Here is a 21,974-nt window from a genome sequence, read left to right as displayed (position 1 = left end):
CAGTGTAACAGGTCGTGGAGTCTAATCCTGGGTATGACACTTGTAAAATAATTGTCAGAGAAATAATCAGCATTGTGAGTGACTGAGCAGATCTATGTAGTGTGTGGCTGCACACTACATAGATCTGCCTAGTTGCAATGCTTTTGAATTGACAATTCTAAGTAGCTTATAATTAGAGATGAGTGGGTTGGGTTCCAACCCCCCCGAACTTCACCCATTTTACACGGGTCCGAGGTATACTCGGATTCTCCCGTATGGCTCGGTTAAACCGAGCGCGCCCGAACGTCATCATCCCGCTGTCGGATTCTCGCGAGATTCGGATTCTATATAAGGAGCCGTGCGTCGCCGCCATTTTTCACTCGTGCATTGGAAATGATAGTGAGAGGACGTGGCTGGCGTCCTCTCACTTTGTTTCAGGGGGCTGCATATCTTTATTCTGGGGACCAGCAGTATTATAGGAGGAGTACAGTGCAGAGTTTTGCTGACCAGTGACCACCAGTATTATACGTTGTCTGCCTGAAAAACGCTCCATATCTGTGCTCAGTGTGCTGCATATATCTGTGCTCACACTGCTTTATTGTGGGGACTGGGGACCAGCAGTATTATATAGGAGGAGTACAGTGCAGAGCTTTGATGACCAGTGACCACCAGTATACGTTGTCTGCCTGAAAAACGCTCCATATATGTGCTCAGTGTGCTGCATATATCTGTGCTCACACTGCTTTATTGTGGGTACTGGGGACCACCAGTATATTATATAGGAGGAGTACAGTGCAGAGTTTTGCTGACCAGTGACCACCAGTATACGTTGTCTGCCTGAAAAACGCTCCATATCTGTGCTCAGTGCGCTGCATATATCTGTGCTCACACTGCTTTATTGTGGGTACTGGGGACCACCAGTATATTATATAGGAGGAGTACAGTGCAGAGTTTTGCTGACCAGTGACCACCAGTATTATACGTTGTCGGCCTGAAAAACGCTCCATATCTGTGCTCAGTGTGCTGCATATATCTGTGCTCACACTGCTTTATTGTGGGTACTGGGGACCACCAGTATATTATATAGGAGGAGTACAGTGCAGAGTTTTGCTGACCAGTGACCACCAGTATTATACGTTCTCTGCCTGAAAAACGCTCCATATCTGTGCTGCATTGTAGTATATAGTAGGAGTACAGTGCATAATTTTGCTGACCACCAGTATATAATATATAGGAGTACGGTACAGAAGGCCACTACTCTACCTACCTCTGTGTCGTCAAGTATACTATCCATCCATACCTGTGGTGCATTTCAGTTTTGCACAGTTTGCTGACCACCAGTATATAATATATAGCAGTACGGTACAGTAGGCCACTGCTCTACCTACCTCTGTGTCGTCAAGTATACTATCCATCCATACCTATCGTGCATTTAAGTTTTGCACAGTTTGCTGACCACCAGTATATAATATATAGCAGTACGGTACAGTAGGCCACTGCTCTACCTACCTCTGTGTCGTCAAGTATACTATCCATCCATACCTGTGGTGCATTTAAGTTTTGCACAGTTTGCTGACCACCAGTATATAATATATAGCATTACGGTACAGTAGGCCACTGCTCTACCTACCTCTGTGTCGTCAAGTATACTATCCATCCATACCTGTGGTGCATTTCAGTTGTGCGCAGTATATATAGTAGTAGGCCATTGCTATTGATACTGGCATATAATTCCACACATTAAAAAATGGAGAACAAAAATGTGGAGGGTAAAATAGTGAAAGATCAAGATCCACTTCCACCTCGTGCTGAAGCTGCTGCCACTAGTCATGGCCGAGACGATGAAATGCCATCAATGTCGTCTGCCAAGGCCGATACCCAATGTCATAGTAGAGAGCATGTAAAATCCAAAACACAAAAGTTCAGTAAAATGACCCAAAAATCAAAATTAAAAGCGTCTGAGGAGAAGCGTAAACTTGCCAATATGCCATTTACGACACGGAGTGGCAAGGAATGGCTGAGGCCCTGGCCTATGTTCATGGCTAGTGGTTCAGCTTCACATGAGGATGGAAGCACTCATCCTCTCGCTAGAAAACTGCAGTGCCACTCCTAGATGGGCCAGGTGTTTGTGTCGGCCACTTGGGTCGCTTAGCTTAGTCATCCAGCGACCTCATTGCGCCTCTTTTTTTCTTTGCATCATGTGCTGTTTGGGGACTATTTTTTTGAAGTGCCATCCTGCCTGACACTGCAGTGCCACTCCTAGATGGGCCAGGTGTTTGTGTCGGCCACTTGTGTCGCTTAGCTTAGCCATCCAGCGACCTTGGTGCACCTCTTTTTTTCTTTGCATCATGTGCTGTTTGGGGACTATTTTTTTTGAAGTGCCATCCTGTCTGACACTGCAGTGCCACTCGTAGATGGGCCAGGTGTTTGTGTCGGCCACTTGGGTCGCTTAGCTTAGTCATCCAGCGACCTCAGTGCAAATTTTAGGACTAAAAATAATATTGTGAGGTGTGAGGTGTTCAGAACAGACTGAAAATGAGTGGAAATTATGGTTATTGAGGTTAATAATACTATGGGATCAAAATGACCCCCAAATGCTATGATTTAAGCTGTTTTTGAGGTTTTTTTGTAAAAAAACACCCGAATCCAAAACACACCCGAATCCGACAAAAAATTTTCAGGGAGGTTTTGCCAAAACGCGTCCGAATCCAAAACACGGCCGCGGAACCGAATCCAAAACCAAAACCCGAAAAATTTCCGGTGCACATCACTACTTATAATTAGAATCTGCAGCCTCACTACATTTATCTATATTTGGGGGGAAGGGCATTAATATTTATCTTGCCTCCAGGCAACTGGGACGAACTTACGCCACTGTATGCAGGAGTGCATCTCTATAGGCATATCTATAGGTGCCTCTGCCTAAGTGACATGCCTGTTCTCAGGAAGCTGTGGGTCAGTAGCATACAGAATAAAGAAATGCTGACAGCAAGACAAATGACATGTTTCCTGCGGGCTACAGACAGATTAGGATATGGGCTACAATGATGGCTGGCTCTGCATCTATGCTTTAAATGATGCAAATGATTTCAGCTAACAGTGCAGCAGGCAGACTGGGCTGCAGCTGAAGAAGCAGAATGCAGCTGGAAAGGCAGCTCTTACTAACTAACCATGACAAGGTATTTATCCTCAGAAATACAGCCTAAATCTGGCACATTCCCCACTTCTTCATGATTTTCTCTTGTAAAATGTATATCTTCATTGCCAGTTCCTGTTGTGTACTAAGAGCCACACACCCACACAGCTCTGCTCTTGTCAATCTTTATGTCGTCTTCAATAACAGACCATTCGTGTTTCTTTTGAATAAATATGTTAAACCTGATGTGTGTGTTATGTCTCGTCCTGGGACAGGAAAGCTTTATGTGCAGTAACTACTGGTACTTTAATATCTCTGGGAATGAAGTGTCATGGTGTTATGCGGGGGAAGGGGAGGGGGGGGGGGGGGGTCAGTCACAGAACACAGCACTGAACTATCCACTTACAGGTCCCACAGTGGAGAAAGGGAATCCCAGAAGATGGAACACCGCTTTATATGATTGATAGATAGATAGATAGATAGATAGATAGATAGATACTGTAGATAGACAGACAGATATTGATGTCATTGTCATACCTATCTTTGTTGTCTTTTACATTGCTATTATATTGCAGAATCTGTTTACCGCCTAATAACATCCATATTTTGAAATGCTAATCTAAAAGTTAAACAATTGTAAAATGTTATTATATTGTCAAATGCTTCTGATGAGCCATATAAGTGGTCTCTTTTGTGTATTGCATGCATGCCGGATTTATTATACTGCAGATGTATCTTGTGCCCTCGTGGAACTGCTGCGATTGCTGGCAGTGGATCGGAGCTGCAGGGATTGTGCCACAATCTGGCACCAAGCTAACAACATTCATTTCTGACTCTAGGCAGGCAGCTAATATTCTGTAAGAGAACTGTGCTCAAGGGCTGCACCAGACAACCATTTCAAGCCAAATAATAATTTTGTTAAATGATATAAGAAATGAACGCTACCTCATATGTGGTGTTGATTTCTTTGTTAGGCAGTCAGCTCTATCGTGCTTTTTATTAAAATCAACCTGGGTTCAACTAATTAACTGGTGTTAAAGGCATGCATGATATCACTTCATTCACTGAGTACAGGTTAATTCAGTCAAAAGATAAATTGGAAATCTGAAACCCACTTTTGGGAGGGTTGGCAACTGCTTTTAATGATCTCAAATTGTAAAGGATCGTTCTCACTTCAAAATGATGAACATCAAGTTATTTGGAAATGGCCTTATAACATTTTCCAGACTGAGGAGCAGCAACAAATGCTTCTCCAGGATGATTACAGATCTTTCTTCTCCTTGGCATGGTGTCACCACATACCCGAATGCTCCAGACCAAACTGCCGAGAGCTCTGCTTTTACACAGAAGTGGTGGCAACAAATAATAAGTGTCCTTGACTAGCAGCAACAGTCCATAATCACATTTTTATTGATATGGAAGCAGTGAGGGTATATATACCTTCTCACACATGGTTTTTCCATGTTTGCTTATTTTGTGTTGAATAAACAAGGACACGGTAAACTCTTATGGATTATTTGTTAGAATGATAACATTTTGGGACTTGATGAGGTAGATGATTGTTAAGTATGTCCTGATTTGAAAAAGGATGCAAAGTAAAAAATGGGAGCGCTGAGTACATCTTAACACATACAATTTAGTAAAGACATAAATGGAAATAAAAATATAAAATACAAAGTAATCATAAAATAACAATAATATCAGGAAGCAGAAAATCGAACCATGATATATGTCTTGAAAATAACTGTTTAGATTGTAAATTGATAAGCAATGCATAAGTGGCCACTTTACTGCTATATACATATTGTAATCATTCACAAAGTTCACAAGGGGTGGTTATCTGTTGCAAAAAAATTCCATGGTTGTGCTGACATAAACATGCAATTAGTCAAGCATTGCTGACAGCTTACTGATGAAACCGCCCCCTCCCAATAGAGGCGGAGAATCGCGTCAAGTTTGACGGCCTGATCTTACTACCAGGAAGCAAGTGGTTACATCCTCCAGCTCAATGACATAGCAGATCCAAGAACACTAAGCACTTTTGTTGCCTGCACCACAAGACAATATCTCTTTAGTCCTGGAACACCTTTTTGGTCTGTTCAGTCTGTAGATACATCAGGTGCAATATCAATGTGAAAGGCTGCACCCAATGTACTGTTGTCCTGTTCACCATATGTTTATCAGCCACTATATTCAGCTTTTGCTTATTAACTGATCTACCACTCGATGCTGATTAACCATCCAAATGCTCACTTGGAGCTACTTGTGATGCCTGTGACCGCCATTTGGAGGCTGTTCTACTAATGAGCAGAATGCTGCCAGTGATTCTTTGTTATTTATAATTGCATGCTAAACTAACACCTTAAGCTTGACTTCAGTAAGCTGCCAGCAATACATGTCTAACTGCATGTTTATTTATGGCAGAGCAACCATAGAATTGGTGATGTGACATTGAGACATTTTCTTACAACAAATAACCACTCCTTGGGAAAGAAGTGTTATGATATTTATACAGCAACAAACTGCCCACTGTTTACAATCTAAACAGTCATTTTCAGGACAGAAAACGAGGAAGCAAAAATCTGAATTAGTCCTGATTGTAGCAGAATTGGCAGACATGTACCTGGGGGCGGTGCAGCACAGGCAGTGACATTGGCGGGTTCTCCAATCCAGTATAGCAACGTCATCAACTGGCTTCCCGAATGAAGTGAGTGGGCTGATTTAAGGGTGTGGTAGTGTGTGTATGTGTGTGTGGGGTGGGTGACTAAGCTATACACACCCCTTCAAAAGAGCTTGCACGCATCTATTGTTATACTGACACACAAGAACAGAATATCACAACCATGGGGGTCATTCCGAGTTGATCTCTCGCTAGCAGTTTTTAGCAGCCGTGAAAACGCTATGCCGCCGCCCACTGGGGAGTGTATTTTAGTTTACCAAAAGTGCGAACGCATGTGCAGCCGAGCTCTGCAAAAACAGTTTGTCCAGTTTCAGAGTAGCTCTGAACCTACTCAGCGCTTGCGATCACTTCAGCCTATTCGTGTCCGGATTTGACGTCATGCACCCGCCCAGCGAACGCCCAGCGAACGCCCAGCCACACCTGCATTTTTTCAGACACGCCTGCTTTTTTGCAAACACTCCCTGAAAACGGTCAGTTGACACCCAGAAACGCATGCGCAGAAATGCTGTTTTTTCACCTGATCGATGCGCTGCGAAAATTGGCAGCGAGCAATCAACTCGGAATGACCCCACATGTTAGGTATAAAAGTCGCAGTGGTGATTGTAATGATTTCAACTAGAGTGCTGTTATTTATTATACAATTAGCGTTAAAATGAGTACATACACCAGTTGTACATCACTTTGCTAAACTGCATAATAAAAACAGAAAAGCTTTTCAAAAAACTAGAATGATTTTCACAAAATAAAGTATATATTGTGCTATATATATTATAAATGGAATCGCATATCTTCAAGGTCACCATCCTTCCAGCAGCAGTATAAATGGCACCCTTGCCTAGAAGCAGCAGCAGGATTAATCATAGATGGGTTTTACCTGGCTGAATAATAGTGGATTCCTCACTAGTAAGAATTAATGCTGTCTTCCTACAGATGCAAAGCAAATTATATGTCTGCTCTCTTAGAGTAAATCTAACATATTTTTTTTACCAGTGAAAGAATTGGAGTTTATGTTAAAGTTATGAGTTGGAATATACTGTAAAGGCAGTTTGTATTTGACATTTGAGAAAGGTTTAGACCGATACGCAATACAGAGGTCTATAGTGACATCTTATGGCAAACAGGTCTGAATACAACGGTTATCTTTTTGTGTAAATTAAATCTGAACCCAAACAATAAATCAGCTAATGTCAGAAATGTGTAAATGTTACAAATATTAAAATACTGCACATCAGGTAATAGATTCAGCCAATAAACTAGCTATCTGACAAACTGCCATGTTAGATCTTTGCTGAGCCTGTCCACAGCAAAGGAATCTATATCTTGATGGAACTGCTTTGTTCTGCTTGTCCTTTTTTTTTTTTTTAAAGAGTGATTTATAATCATGTACAGTATCTGCTGTTATATACATTGCTGCTAATAGGATACGTACTGATCAAAGTCAATGCTTGGGGTTGTGTGCTGGGCTTTCACACTAATATGAAAGCCAATTAAACATCAATTTTCCACTGTCTATGGGCCAATTGTAACAGGCTGCGGGATTCTGAAACTGCAGAGATGTTGTCAAATTAGCAGTCAAATTTAAAGTAGAAATGCTTAATAAATATCACTTTACTAACGTGACAAAATCTCAGCAGATTCAGCATCTCACACCCTATTACATTTGGCCCTATATGTCTCAATGAACGCAATCATTAATTGTGTTCAATCTAGATACATAAAGTACTGTGCATGGCCTAATCGGTGCAATGCACGCAGGGCCACCTATCACTTCTGGGCTCATTAGCAATACTTGTTATGCCTTCTAGTAGCTCATGATTTTATATTTAATATTCAGCTGCTGATGTTTGTTCATTATGTTTCCTAGTGTCTTATGAGGAGAACGCAGTACCTCCCCTAGCAATTACAGTCTGCTGCGTATAACAGTACGGTAAGCAGAGAGGACACACAATTGGTATAGGATGGATTCAGTGCATCATATCCTTAATACACACCAAAGTGCACACCCTGTAATAACAAGAAACCCACTGTCATAGGGTAAGTCAGCTATAAAAATACAATATATATGATAGTACTTTACACCAAGTTGTTACCCATTGGTGACACAGGGAAGTGCTGAGTCTCACCTATAGATGGACTGTGTGCGGCAGGGGCATCAGGATTAGAGAAGGAGAGCAATTTGACATTTAAATAAATGGTAGCTTAATTCTAAAGGAGGATCTCATATGCTCTCAGAAAAGTGGTTGTACGATAGGGTGTAATTACCTGTATACTGGATGGATGGAAAACTGCACAGCTTCATCTCTCTAGTGTTGGTAACAACCCTGACCATACACAATTACTTTTTGGGTCAACCATCTGAGATCCCCCAGGGGCCAGGTCCAAGTACAAAGGGCATGATGACATAATTTGTATGTCTCACACTGAACAATGACACAACCCCATGTCATCAGAGCCATGATATCACAAATCATCAGGTTCCATCCAGCCTCTATGTGATGACATGAACCACATCTCATGCATCAGAGGCGGATCCCACAGACTCACAATAGTACATCAAGGCCCTGCCCACTTCAGAAGATAGAAGAAGTGGGATTTGAGAGGGTAGCATAATCTCCTGGAACTCAGAAGTCTACCTAGGACATAGTAAATAGCCTACGTAGAATCTTTCTAGGATGGAAAATAAGGGTAGGCAGTAGTTTTTTTTACAAAGAAATGTAATGGGACAGGAACACTGCATTGGTTATAAAATTGTAATGTCCCTGCTTGTAAGTATAAAAGAGAGATTTTTATTTGTTTTGTTTTCACTTTGTTATTAAATTTAATAATGTCTGAATAAATAATAATTTCCTCTTCAGTGTATACAAATATTTATGGTACAGTAGTTTGGGGAAAGGAGGAAAATGATGTCATATCAGTAGTCACCGACGACAGCAGACTGACTAAGTACACCCAAGTAAATAAGCGTCTCCATTACAGAAGCTGTCACTTCTGAGAACCCGACATACATGACAAACAATGCTTTAGTATCACACGCATTAATATATTTACATATATACTTATAACCTGTTCTTTTCCCATCTGTCATTTCACATTATCTACAATAAACAGCTGAATGTTCAAATAAGGAAACAATGTGAATAGTGAATGCTGTGAGGAAGCCCATCTGACACTGTCCGCACCTGGCATACAGCAATCCCCATTCCCAGACTGGCGACAGCCTGCAAATCACTGATATGGGCAGGTATACGTAACTGGGTCATTAACATCAGTATACCTGACTGGACATCAATAACGGCATGACACAGTTTAGTAAAGGCTCCAGACATCAAAAATAGACACTCAATGTATTATGCAGCAAATACGAGTAAGAAGTACATCCACAGAAGACTTCATAAATCATACTTGAGTTACTTATTTCATACTGGATGTGACACTGAAATCTTTAATGAACTAACAATGGGTGGTCTTGCTGATTCTCCAGATGGGGACAGCAGGGTGCTCGAGTCATGTGATCACATTCTGGGGATTTCTCCATTTCTTACATTCTGGAGATGTGTTTATTTTGCTGTGTGACGCATAAAGCCATGTGGCTGCCAGGAGAAAGCTACAATAATACTTTATGTTGCAATGGCACTAATACTTTTACATAACTGCATTCTGACCGGAGGCCATTTTACTTCTATGGTGTCCAATTAAAAAAGATATTCCTGACCTTTGCAGAAATCAACTTTTAGCAAAGATAATGACCAAGGGGTGGGTGAGACAAACGGCATTATCCGCTTAGCACACACAGGAACATTCTCCAACACAGAAATCCTCTCTGAATGCCTTTGCTTTGCCATGGCTGAAGCTTCTACAATAAGTCATTTAGCCGTATCACCCTGGCTGACACAATTTCATTTTGCCATTTTTATTAACTTGAAACAAAAAATAATTGTACATTTTATCATATTCATTTATCTATGTGATAACTATGTCAAGTCCCACATGCGTCAAAGTATAGTTTTATTTAACATTCACACGTAAATATTTGATTAACAAATTAAGAGAAGTTGCTGCAATTTACAAATACACACATATAAATCAAATGCGCTATCTATCTATCTATCTATCTATATTGTATGTATATAAACAGACACGCATGTCGGCTATAATAATTACATACTCTGCCTCATTATTTTAAGACTTCTATGCATCATGAATAGCTTCTAATTAGATTGGTCTTGATATCACTTGTCTACGTGAGTGACATTTATTCTGGGTGCAGTTACGCCTATAACAGATTGAGGAGCAGTGTTCGGATATCCCCATGAAAAGAGAATCACCATTCTGTCTGCACATGCAGCAGCTACACACTGGAGAGAGACACCCTCCCATCTCCCCCCGCACTGCTGTGTGTCTCGCTGACAATATTAACAAATCTTCTATTCATTTTATCAGCAACTTCCTTTTTGTTTTTCTTTTAATTACTTCCATTCACATTAGGAGACAATATTGTTCTAGTATGTCAATGATGTGCCATAATTATACGCTTCAAGCTAAAGCATATACTAATTAGTTTTATTACCAAAATACTAACAGACAAGCTTTGGTAGATACAACACAAACAAGCTCTGTACTCTCACATACAGTATGCACAATACATACATCTGATTTCAAATATTTGTTTCCCCTGATAACCTTAATATAGGCTGCTATAGCATTAAGATAAAAGAACACCCTCGTCCACAGAATAATACATATTGTGGGTCTTCATTTCTAAACAAGTAAGTCAAAAATATGTAACTAGTATATGTATTAAAATAAAATAAAAACTTACAGTAATGTAATAAAATGCATGCTGTCTAGTAAGGGGTAAAATCCATGTTACTATACCTTGCTCTCTTTGACGTGTCCAGATGAAAATTCAGATGAATGGGAGATTTTGAGAGATTTGGACCTGTGGGACTGGCGTCGGACAGATTCCTCCCGGGCATATTTCACAGAGCCTGTGGCTCTCACCCGCACCTTGCTTGTGCTTTGCACGCTGTTAACTCCAATCATTTCCAAAGGCTCAGTTTGGAAATAAGAAAGCACAAGTGCAGCGAACCAAGGAAATAAGAGGCGCAATAAAGGCACAATTTACTCCTCAGCAAACTGGTGACCCCTCTAAAGCAACTCTACTTGTGTAGCTTGCAATGCAGAGATGATCAGCGTTTGCTTAAGATGCACCAGGCTGCTTTTGCCAGCATCTTCAAATCTACTGTTTTCATTCTGGCTGATCGTTCCAGGCATATCTCACGTCACTGGCTGTAAGTTTAAAAAAAAAAAAATGTAACCCAGCCCCTTCTCCAACACCACTTCCCCCTCCTCTTTTGTCTCTTACACACACACCTAAATGTACATGCAGAAAGCCATGGCAGTTATCCAGGCAAGTAATTAATTGCATTCCAAATAACAATACTGTAACTCTTGTGTTGCTAGCTCAGTGTCTGCATTCAGATATCGCAAAATAAAATCCCTGAGCAGACTGTCAATCTCCACTCCATCAGAAGGCGGAATGGAAAGCGAGAAAGCTCTAAATCCTATCATGTTATGTGAGACTCCCAACATGTAGCAGGCAATCCAGCAGAGAAAGTAACTTAATACAATTGTATGCAGAACCAGCTCTTCACCTTTCAAAGGCCGTTTAGTCACTTACATGATGTGCTCTTTGTTTCCCTGTAATTTTAATTATTATCCATATACTACAATGCAAGTACTCCACTGAATGAATGGCATGTTGTCTCAAGACTACTATATAAAACAGAAGACAGTAATGAATACAGCGGATGCTTAGGATGATGGAAATGTGTTATTTGCTGGCAAAAATAAATAAATATATATATATATTGTGACAAGAACACTGGGATAGTGTTTGAGGGCAGGTATATTTGTCCCAGGTTCTTGTCTTACATGTTTTAGAAAATGTTAACTTCTAGGAAAAATGCTTTTTGTTTTGTCTGAACCTTTTCAGTTTGCTGTAAAAGCTGGGTAAAGGCTCTGAGAGAGAGATAAGGCGAGTTCTAGACATTGGGCCCAGTTCGGGTCTTTGGCCTCACAGAGGGCTAATCAGGGTTTCAGCTGTGTAAGAGTGATATAGTGCTTCTAACCTGATTAGTATGGGCAGACTGCCTGGGAAGGCTGCAGGATCTGTGTGTGAGAGACACGCTTTCTGATGCAAGTAAGCTATACAGTATGTACTGAAGAACTCTGTGTTTTGTTTAGTGACAGTTAGGAACATCTTATGTTTCGTTAGTGCCGGACAGGCAAGGTATTTTTATTTTGGGGTTTGTTTTATTTTCTGTTTCAATAAAACTGGCCGGGGTCAGTTGTACCAGAAACTGGACTTGTGTTGTTCCTCAGCTGCTGCGTGCTGCCATATTCCCCAGGAAAAGGCACCTTGCACCCCTACAGTGTTACAACTTGGTGGAGAATGCGAGCAGGCCGTTCTGCGCATAAGTGAAAGCAGCAGCTTTGTGAGGCCTGCAGAAAACGGTGGTTTATGCAGATACAGCCCAGTGTGAAGTTACTGAGACTCACCCCTGAGGGTTTGATATATGTCCTGGGTGAAAGCAGCTGCAAAGCCGCCTGAAAAATCTGTTGACATGGAGGATCTGCTTAAAGCCTTGCTGCAAGCTACAGCGGCTCAGCAGGAGGCCAACCGACAGCAGCAGGTGGCAATGGAGGAAAATTGGAGACTACAGCAGGAGGCCAACAGACAGCAGCAGGTGGCAATGGAGGAAAATAAGAGACAACAGCAGGCAGTTGTTGATGAACTTTACAGGCAACAGCGTCAGGATAGAGAGGCCTTAGCAGAAGTGGTGCAGAGACTTGCAGCTCGGGTTGGAGATGTGGCCGTCAGTGCTCCAACCAGCTCTAGTTCTATACGAGCCAGTCACTTCCTGCAGAAAATGACAGAGGCTGATGATGTGGAGGCCTATCTGACCACGTTTGAAAGGACTGCCGAGCGTGAGAACTGGCCGAAAGCACAGTGGGCCAGTCTGCTGGCACCTTTCCTGTCAGGTGAGCCCCAAAAAGCTTACTTTGATTTAAGCCCTGCTGAGGCTCGGGACTATGATAAACTAAAGACTGAGATCCTGACCCGCCTGGGAGTCACGCTGTCAGTACGAGCACAACGGGTGCACCGTTGGCTGTACGCCATGGAGAAGCCTCCGCGCTCCCAGATGCACGACCTTATTCAGCTAACAAAAAAATGGCTGCAGCCAGAGACATTAACTGGTCCCCAGATGGTGGAAAGAGTCGTCATGGACCGCTACTTGAGATCTTTGCCCATGGTCCTGCGCAAGTGGGTGAGCCATGGAAACCCGGGTACTGCTGACCAATTAGTGGACATGGTAGAGAGGTATTTGGCAACAGAGGGTCTATAACCGGAGTGCCAAGATACGGAAATTTGCTCCTGGAGATAGAGTTCTTGTTTTGGTACCAACTGTGGAAAGCAAATTCCTAGCTAAATGGCAGGGTCCATTTGAGATTAGGGAAAAAGTGAATGAGGTTAATTACAAAGTATACCAGCCGGGAAAGAGAAAACCCGAACAGATCTACCATGTTAACTTAATCAAACCCTGGAAAGATAGGTTGTCTCTGTCAGCGGAGCCTTGCCCTTCGGTGTCTTCACCCCGGTTGCTTCCCGCAGTGAAGGTGTCAGAGACATTATCAGCTGATCAGAACAATCAGGTTAAAGAATTTCTCATCCAAAATAGGGAGGTATTTTCAGAGCTGCCTGGCCGAACGACCATAATAAAACATGACATTGTCACAGAACCAGGGGTCAGGGTTCATTTAAAGCCATATAGGATTCCTGAAGCTCAGCGAGAAGCTATTTCTAAGGAAGTTAAAACCATGTTAGAACTTGGAGTCATAGAGGAGTCTAACAGTGAGTGGTCCAGTCCCATAGTGCTCATCCCGAAGCCCGACGGTAGCATACGCTTCTGTAATGACTTTCGTAAGTTAAATGAGGTGTCCAAGTTTGACGCATACCCCATGCCCCGTGTGGATGAGCTTGTAGAAAGGCTGGGAACAGCCAGGTTTCTCACCACATTGGACCTGACCAAAGGTTACTGGCAAATACCTTTATCTGATAGCGCCAAAGAAAAAACAGCCTTTTCGGTTCCGGAGGGGCTGTACCAGTATAAGATGTTACCCTTTGGGTTGCATGGGGCTCCAGCAACCTTTCAACGGGCGATGGATAAAATTTTGAGGCCCCATAGAAAATATGCAGCTGCCTATTTGGATGATGTGGTAATTCACAGTACAGACTGGGGGTCACATTTGGTTAAAGTACAAGCAGTACTGGACTCAATCAGAGAGGCAGGGTTAACTGCTAACCCAAAGAAGTGCTGCCTCGCAATGGAGGAGGTCAAATACTTGGGCTTCACCATAGGCAGAGGTCTGATTAGGCCCCAATTGAATAAAGTTGATGCTATTCAAAACTGGCCTCGTCCAGTGAATAAAAAACAGGTAAGGGCTTTTTTGGGAATTACTGGGTACTATAGACGGTTTATTCCTAATTTTGCGACCACAGCGGTGCCGTTGTCAGACCTTACCAAAGGGAAGCAGTCAAATGTGGTGAAATGGAACCCTGATGCAGAAAAGGCGTTCCAAGCGTTAAAAGTGGCTTTGTGTTCACAACCGGTGTTGATAACACCAGATTTTTCAAAAGAATTTGTGGTACAGACAGATGCCTCAGAGGTAGGGATAGGTGCTGTGCTGTCCCAAACCAGAGATGGGGACGAACACCCTATCATTTATTTGAGTAGGAAACTCAATGAGCATGAAAAAAGGTATGCCATTGTGGAAAAGGAGGCTTTGGCCATTAAGTGGGCACTAGATACCTTGAGATATTACCTCTTGGGTAGACAATTCAGACTAGTGACAGACCATGCCCCTTTAAAATGGATGTATGTAAATAGAGGCAAGAATGCTCGTGTAACTAGATGGTTTCTAGCGTTGCAGGACTTTAAGTTTACTGTCGAACATAGACCGGGAACACAATTGGCCAACGCAGATGCATTGTCTCGCATCTTCTGTTTGGGGGCTACAAGTGTTCCGGCCCCTAGGTCGAAACAGGGGAGGGGGATATGTGACAAGAACACTGGGATAGTGTTTGAGGGCAGGTATATTTGTCCCAGGTTCTTGTCTTACATGTTTTAGAAAATGTTAACTTCTAGGAAAAATGCTTTTTGTTTTGTCTGAACCTTTTCAGTTTGCTGTAAAAGCTGGGTAAAGGCTCTGAGAGAGAGATAAGGCGAGTTCTAGACATTGGGCCCAGTTCGGGTCTTTGGCCTCACAGAGGGCTAATCAGGGTTTCAGCTGTGTAAGAGTGATATAGTGCTTCTAACCTGATTAGTATGGGCAGACTGCCTGGGAAGGCTGCAGGATCTGTGTGTGAGAGACACGCTTTCTGATGCAAGTAAGCTATACAGTATGTACTGAAGAACTCTGTGTTTTGTTTAGTGACAGTTAGGAACATCTTATGTTTAGTTAGTGCCGGACAGGCAAGGTATTTTTATTTTGGGGTTTGTTTTATTTTCTGTTTCAATAAAACTGGCCGGGGTCAGTTGTACCAGAAACTAGAGATGAGCGGGTTCGGTTCCTCGGAATCCGAACCCGCCCGAACTTCATGTTTTTTTTCACGGGTCCGAGCGACTCGGATCTTCCCGCCTTGCTCGGTTAACCCGAGCGCGCCCGAACGTCATCATGACGCTGTCGGATTCTCGCGAGGCTCGGATTCTATCGCGAGACTCGGATTCTATATAAGGAGCCGCGCGTCGCCGCCATTTTCACTCGTGCATTGAGATTGATAGGGAGAGGACGTGTCTGGCGTCCTCTCCATTAGAATAGAGATAGATTAGATAGAGAGAGAGAGATTGTGCAGAGTCGCAGACAGAGTTAGTTTACCACAGTCAGTGACCAGTGCAGTTGCTAGTTAACTTTTATTTAATATAATATATCCGTTCACTTCTCTCTGCTATATCCGTTCTCTGCCTGAAAAAAAAAACGATACACAGCACAGTCAGTCACACAGTGTGACTCAGTCTGTGTGCACTCAGCTCAGCCCAGTGTGCTGCACAGTCATCAATGTATAAATTAAAAGCTTATAATTAATTGTGGGGGAGACTGGGGAGCACTGCAGGTTGTTAGCAGGAGCCAGGAGTACAATTATATTAATTAACAGTGCACACTTTTGCTGCAGGAGTGGTGACCAGTGCCTGACCACCAGTATAGTATTGTTGTATACTACTAATATCTCTTTAAATATCAACCAGTCTATATTAGCAGCAGACACAGTACAGTGCGGTAGTTCACGGCTGTGGCTACCTCTGTGTCGGCACACGGCAGGCAGTCCGTCCGACCAGAATTGTATTATTTATTATTATATACCTACCACCTAACCGTGGTTTTTTTTTCATTCTTTATACCGTCATAGTGTCATCCTAATTGTTACGAGTATACTACTATCTCTTTATCAACCAGTGTACAGTGCGGTAGTTCACGGCTGTGGCTACCTCTGTGTCGGCACACGGCAGGCAGTCCGTCCGACCAGAATTGTATTATTTATTATTATATACCTACCACCTAACCGTGGTTTTTTTTTTCATTCTTTATACCGTCATAGTGTCATCCTAATTGTTACGAGTATACTACTATCTCTTTATCAACCAGTGTACAGTGCGGTAGTTCACGGCTGTGGCTACCTCTGTGTCGGCACACGGCAGGCAGTCCGTCCGACCAGAATTGTATTATTTATTATTATATACCTACCACCTAACCGTGGTTTTTTTTTTCATTCTTTATACCGTCATAGTGTCATCCTAATTGTTACGAGTATACTACTATCTCTTTATCAACCAGTGTACAGTGCGGTAGTTCACGGCTGTGGCTACCTCTGTGTCGGCACACGGCAGGCAGTCCGTCCGACCAGAATTGTATTATTTATTATTATATACCTACCACCTAACCGTGGTTTTTTTTTCATTCTTTATACCGTCATAGTGTCATCCTAATTGTTACGAGTATACTACTATCTCTTTATCAACCAGTGTACAGTGCGGTAGTTCACGGCTGTGGCTACCTCTGTGTCGGCACACGGCAGGCAGTCCGTCCGACCAGAATTGTATTATTTATTATTATATACCTACCACCTAACCGTGGTTTTTTTTTTCATTCTTTATACCGTCATAGTGTCATCCTAATTGTTACGAGTATACTACTATCTCTTTATCAACCAGTGTACAGTGCGGTAGTTCACGGCTGTGGCTACCTCTGTGTCGGCACACGGCAGGCAGTCCGTCCGACCAGAATTGTATTATTTATTATTATATACCTACCACCTAACCGTGGTTTTTTTTTTCATTCTTTATACCGTCATAGTGTCATCCTAATTGTTACGAGTATACTACTATCTCTTTATCAACCAGTGTACAGTGCGGTAGTTCACGGCTGTGGCTACCTCTGTGTCGGCACACGGCAGGCAGTCCGTCCGACCAGAATTGTATTATTTATTATTATATACCTACCACCTAACCGTGGTTTTTTTTTTCATTCTTTATACCGTCATAGTGTCATCCTAATTGTTACGAGTATACTACTATCTCTTTATCAACCAGTGTACAGTGCGGTAGTTCACGGCTGTGGCTACCTCTGTGTCGGCAGTCGGCAGGCAGTCCGTCCATCCATAATTGTATTATTATTATAATATATACCACCTAACCGTGGTTTTTTTTTCATTCTTTATACCGTCGTCATAGTGTCATACTAGTTGTTACGAGTATACTACTATCTCTTTATCAACCAGTGTACAGTGCGGTAGTTCACGGCTGTGGCTACCTCTGTGTCGGCAGTCGGCAGGCAGTCCGTCCATCCATAATTGTATTATTATTATAATATATACCACCTAACCGTGGTTTTTTTTTCATTCTTTATACCGTCGTCATAGTGTCATACTAGTTGTTACGAGTATACTACTATCTCTTTATCAACCAGTGTACAGTGCGGTAGTTCACGGCTGTGGCTACCTCTGTGTCGGCAGTCGGCAGGCAGTCCGTCCATCCATAATTGTATTATTATTATAATATATACCACCTAACCGTGGTTTTTTTTCCATTCTTTATACCGTCGTCATAGTGTCATACTAGTTGTTACGAGTATACTACTATCTCTTTATCAACCAGTGTACAGTGCGGTAGTTCACGGCTGTGGCTACCTCTGTGTCGGCAGTCGGCAGGCAGTCCGTCCATCCATAATTGTATTATTATTATAATATATACCACCTAACCGTGGTTTTTTTATACCACCTAACCGTGGCAGTCCGTCCATAATTGTATACTAGTATCCAATCCATCCATCTCCATTGTTTACCTGAGGTGCCTTTTAGTTCTGCCTATAAAATATGGAGAACAAAAAAGTTGAGGTTCCAAAATTAGGGAAAGATCAAGATCCACTTCCACCTCGTGCTGAAGCTGCTGCCACTAGTCATGGCCGAGACGATGAAATGCCAGCAACGTCGTCTGCCAAGGCCGATGCCCAATGTCATAGTACAGAGCATGTCAAATCCAAAACACCAAATATCAGAAAAAAAAGGACTCCAAAACCTAAAATAAAATTGTCGGAGGAGAAGCGTAAACTTGCCAATATGCCATTTACCACACGGAGTGGCAAGGAACGGCTGAGGCCCTGGCCTATGTTCATGGCTAGTGGTTCAGCTTCACATGAGGATGGAAGCACTCAGCCTCTCGCTAGAAAACTGAAAAGACTCAAGCTGGCAAAAGCACCGCAAAGAACTGTGCGTTCTTTGAAATCCCAAATCCACAAGGAGAGTCCAATTGTGTCGTTTGCGATGCCTGACCTTCCCAACACTGGACGTGAAGAGCATGCGCCTTCCACTATTTGCATGCCCCCTGCAAGTGCTGGAAGGAGCACCCGCAGTCCAGTTCCTGATAGTCAGATTGAAGATGTCAGTGTTGAAGTACACCAGGATGAGGAGGATATGGGTGTTGCTGGCGCTGGGGAGGAAATTGACCAGGAGGATTCTGATGGTGAGGTGGTTTGTTTAAGTCAGGCACCCGGGGAGACACCTGTTGTCCGTGGGAGGAATATGGCCGTTGACATGCCAGGTGAAAATACCAAAAAAATCAGCTCTTCGGTGTGGAGGTATTTCACCAGAAATGCGGACAACAGGTGTCAAGCCGTGTGTTCCCTTTGTCAAGCTGTAATAAGTAGGGGTAAGGACGTTAACCACCTCGGAACATCCTCCCTTATACGTCACCTGCAGCGCATTCATAATAAGTCAGTGACAAGTTCAAAAACTTTGGGTGACAGCGGAAGCAGTCCACTGACCAGTAAATCCCTTCCTCTTGTAACCAAGCTCACGCAAACCACCCCACCAACTCCCTCAGTGTCAATTTCCTCCTTCCCCAGGAATGCCAATAGTCCTGCAGGCCATGTCACTGGCAAGTCTGACGAGTCCTTTCCTGCCTGGGATTCCTCCGATGCATCCTTGCGTGTAACGCCTACTGCTGCTGGCGCTGCTGTTGTTGCCGCTGGGAGTCGATGGTCATCCCAGAGGGGAAGTCGTAAGCCCACTTGTACTACTTCCAGTAAGCAATTGACTGTTCAACAGTCCTTTGCGAGGAAGATGAAATATCACAGCAGTCATCCTACTGCAAAGCGGATAACTGAGTCCTTGACAACTATGTTGGTGTTAGACGTGCGTCCGGTATCCGCCGTTAGTTCACAGGGAACTAGACAATTTATTGAGGCAGTGTGCCCCCGTTACCAAATACCATCTAGGTTCCACTTCTCTAGGCAGGCGATACCGAGAATGTACACGGACGTCAGAAAAAGACTCACCAGTGTCCTAAAAAATGCAGTTGTACCCAATGTCCACTTAACCACGGACATGTGGACAAGTGGAGCAGGGCAGGGTCAGGACTATATGACTGTGACAGCCCACTGGGTAGATGTATGGACTCCCGCCGCAAGAACAGCAGCGGCGGCACCAGTAGCAGCATCTCGCAAACGCCAACTCTTTCCTAGGCAGGCTACGCTTTGTATCACCGCTTTCCAGAATACGCACACAGCTGAAAACCTCTTACGGCAACTGAGGAAGATCATCGCGGAATGGCTTACCCCAATTGGACTCTCCTGTGGATTTGTGGCATCGGACAACGCCAGCAATATTGTGTGTGCATTAAATATGGGCAAATTCCAGCACGTCCCATGTTTTGCACATACCTTGAATTTGGTGGTGCAGAATTTTTTAAAAAACGACAGGGGCGTGCAAGAGATGCTGTCGGTGGCCAGAAAAATTGCGGGACACTTTCGGCGTACAGGCACCACGTACAGAAGACTGGAGCACCACCAAAAACTACTGAACCTGCCCTGCCATCATCTGAAGCAAGAAGTGGTAACGAGGTGGAATTCAACCCTCTATATGCTTCAGAGGTTGGAGGAGCAGCAAAAGGCCATTCAAGCCTATACAATTGAGCACGATATAGGAGATGGAATGCACCTGTCTCAAGTGCAGTGGAGAATGATTTCAACGTTGTGCAAGGTTCTGATGCCCTTTGAACTTGCCACACGTGAAGTCAGTTCAGACACTGCCAGCCTGAGTCAGGTCATTCCCCTCATCAGGCTTTTGCAGAAGAAGCTGGAGGCATTGAAGAAGGAGCTAACACGGAGCGATTCCGCTAGGCATGTGGGACTTGTGGATGCAGCCCTTAATTCGCTTAACAAGGATTCACGGGTGGTCAATCTGTTGAAATCAGAGCACTACATTTTGGCCACCGTGCTCGATCCTAGATTTAAAGCCTACCTTGGATCTCTCTTTCCGGCAGACACAGGTCTGCTGGGGTTGAAAGACCTGCTGGTGACAAAATTGTCAAGTCAAGCGGAACGCGACCTGTCAACATCTCCTCCTTCACATTCTCCCGCAACTGGGGGTGCGAGGAAAAGGCTCAGAATTCCGAGCCCACCCGCTGGCGGTGATGCAGGGCAGTCTGGAGCGACTGCTGATGCTGACATCTGGTCCGGACTGAAGGACCTGACAACGATTACGGACATGTCGTCTACTGTCACTGCATATGATTCTCTCAACATTGATAGAATGGTGGAGGATTATATGAGTGACCGCATCCAAGTAGGCACGTCACACAGTCCGTACTTATACTGGCAGGAAAAAGAGGCAATTTGGAGGCCCTTGCACAAACTGGCTTTATTCTACCTAAGTTGCCCTCCCACAAGTGTGTACTCCGAAAGAGTGTTTAGTGCCGCCGCTCACCTTGTCAGCAATCGGCGTACGAGGTTACATCCAGAAAATGTGGAGAAGATGATGTTCATTAAAATGAATTATAATCAATTCCTCCGCGGAGACATTGACCAGCAGCAATTGCCTCCACAAAGTACACAGGGAGCTGAGATGGTGGATTCCAGTGGGGACGAATTGATAATCTGTGAGGAGGGGGATGTACACGGTGATATATCGGAGGGTGAAGATGAGGTGGACATCTTGCCTCTGTAGAGCCAGTTTGTGCAAGGAGAGATTAATTGCTTCTTTTTTGGGGGGGGTCCAAACCAACCCGTCATATCAGTCACAGTCGTGTGGCAGACCCTGTCACTGAAATGATGGGTTGGTTAAAGTGTGCATGTCTTGTTTTGTTTATACAACATAAGGGTGGGTGGGAGGGCCCAAGGATAATTCCATCTTGCACCTCTTTTTTCTTTTCTTTTTCTTTGCATCATGTGCTGATTGGGGAGGGTTTTTTGGAAGGGACATCCTGCGTGACACTGCAGTGCCACTCCTAGATGGGCCCGGTGTTTGTGTCGGCCACTAGGGTCGCTAATCTTACTCACACAGTCAGCTACCTCATTGCGCCTCTTTTTTTCTTTGCGTCATGTGCTGTTTGGGGAGGGTTTTTTGGAAGGGACATCCTGCGTGACACTGCAGTGCCACTCCTAGATGGGCCCGGTGTTTGTGTCGGCCACTAGGGTCGCTAATCTTACTCACACAGTCAGCTACCTCATTGCGCCTCTTTTTTTCTTTGCGTCATGTGCTGTTTGGGGAGGGTTTTTTGGAAGGGACATCCTGCGTGACACTGCAGTGCCACTCCTAGATGTGCCCGGTGTTTGTGTCGGCCACTA

The 21,974-nt window shown here is 43.6% G+C and overlaps 1 protein-coding gene across 7 annotated transcripts in view; it reads right to left on the bottom strand.

Moving 5' to 3' along the window:
- PSD3 (pleckstrin and Sec7 domain containing 3) overlaps positions 1 to 21,974 on the bottom strand; it is a 1,004,314-nt gene that overhangs the window by 249,196 nt on the left and 733,144 nt on the right. Inside the window, exon 1 of one of the 7 annotated variants that reach the window (XM_063919997.1) lies at positions 10,671 to 11,064. The exons of 5 other annotated variants lie outside the window; for them this stretch is intronic. In XM_063919997.1, coding sequence (XP_063776067.1) covers positions 10,671 to 10,838 — 168 coding nt within the window. In that variant the 5' untranslated portion in view covers positions 10,839 to 11,064. Of the gene's footprint in view, positions 1 to 8,057; positions 8,155 to 10,670; positions 11,065 to 21,974 lie in introns of those variants that run through there. One more of the 7 variants, XM_063919998.1, reaches the window with a different exon arrangement.

Source organism: Pseudophryne corroboree, chromosome 1 (genome assembly GCF_028390025.1).
Source record: "Pseudophryne corroboree isolate aPseCor3 chromosome 1, aPseCor3.hap2, whole genome shotgun sequence".
Classification (NCBI taxonomy): Eukaryota; Metazoa; Chordata; class Amphibia; order Anura; family Myobatrachidae; genus Pseudophryne; species Pseudophryne corroboree.
Note: the sequence above shows the minus strand (reverse complement) of the source record. Positions and strands in the feature narration are given on the sequence as shown.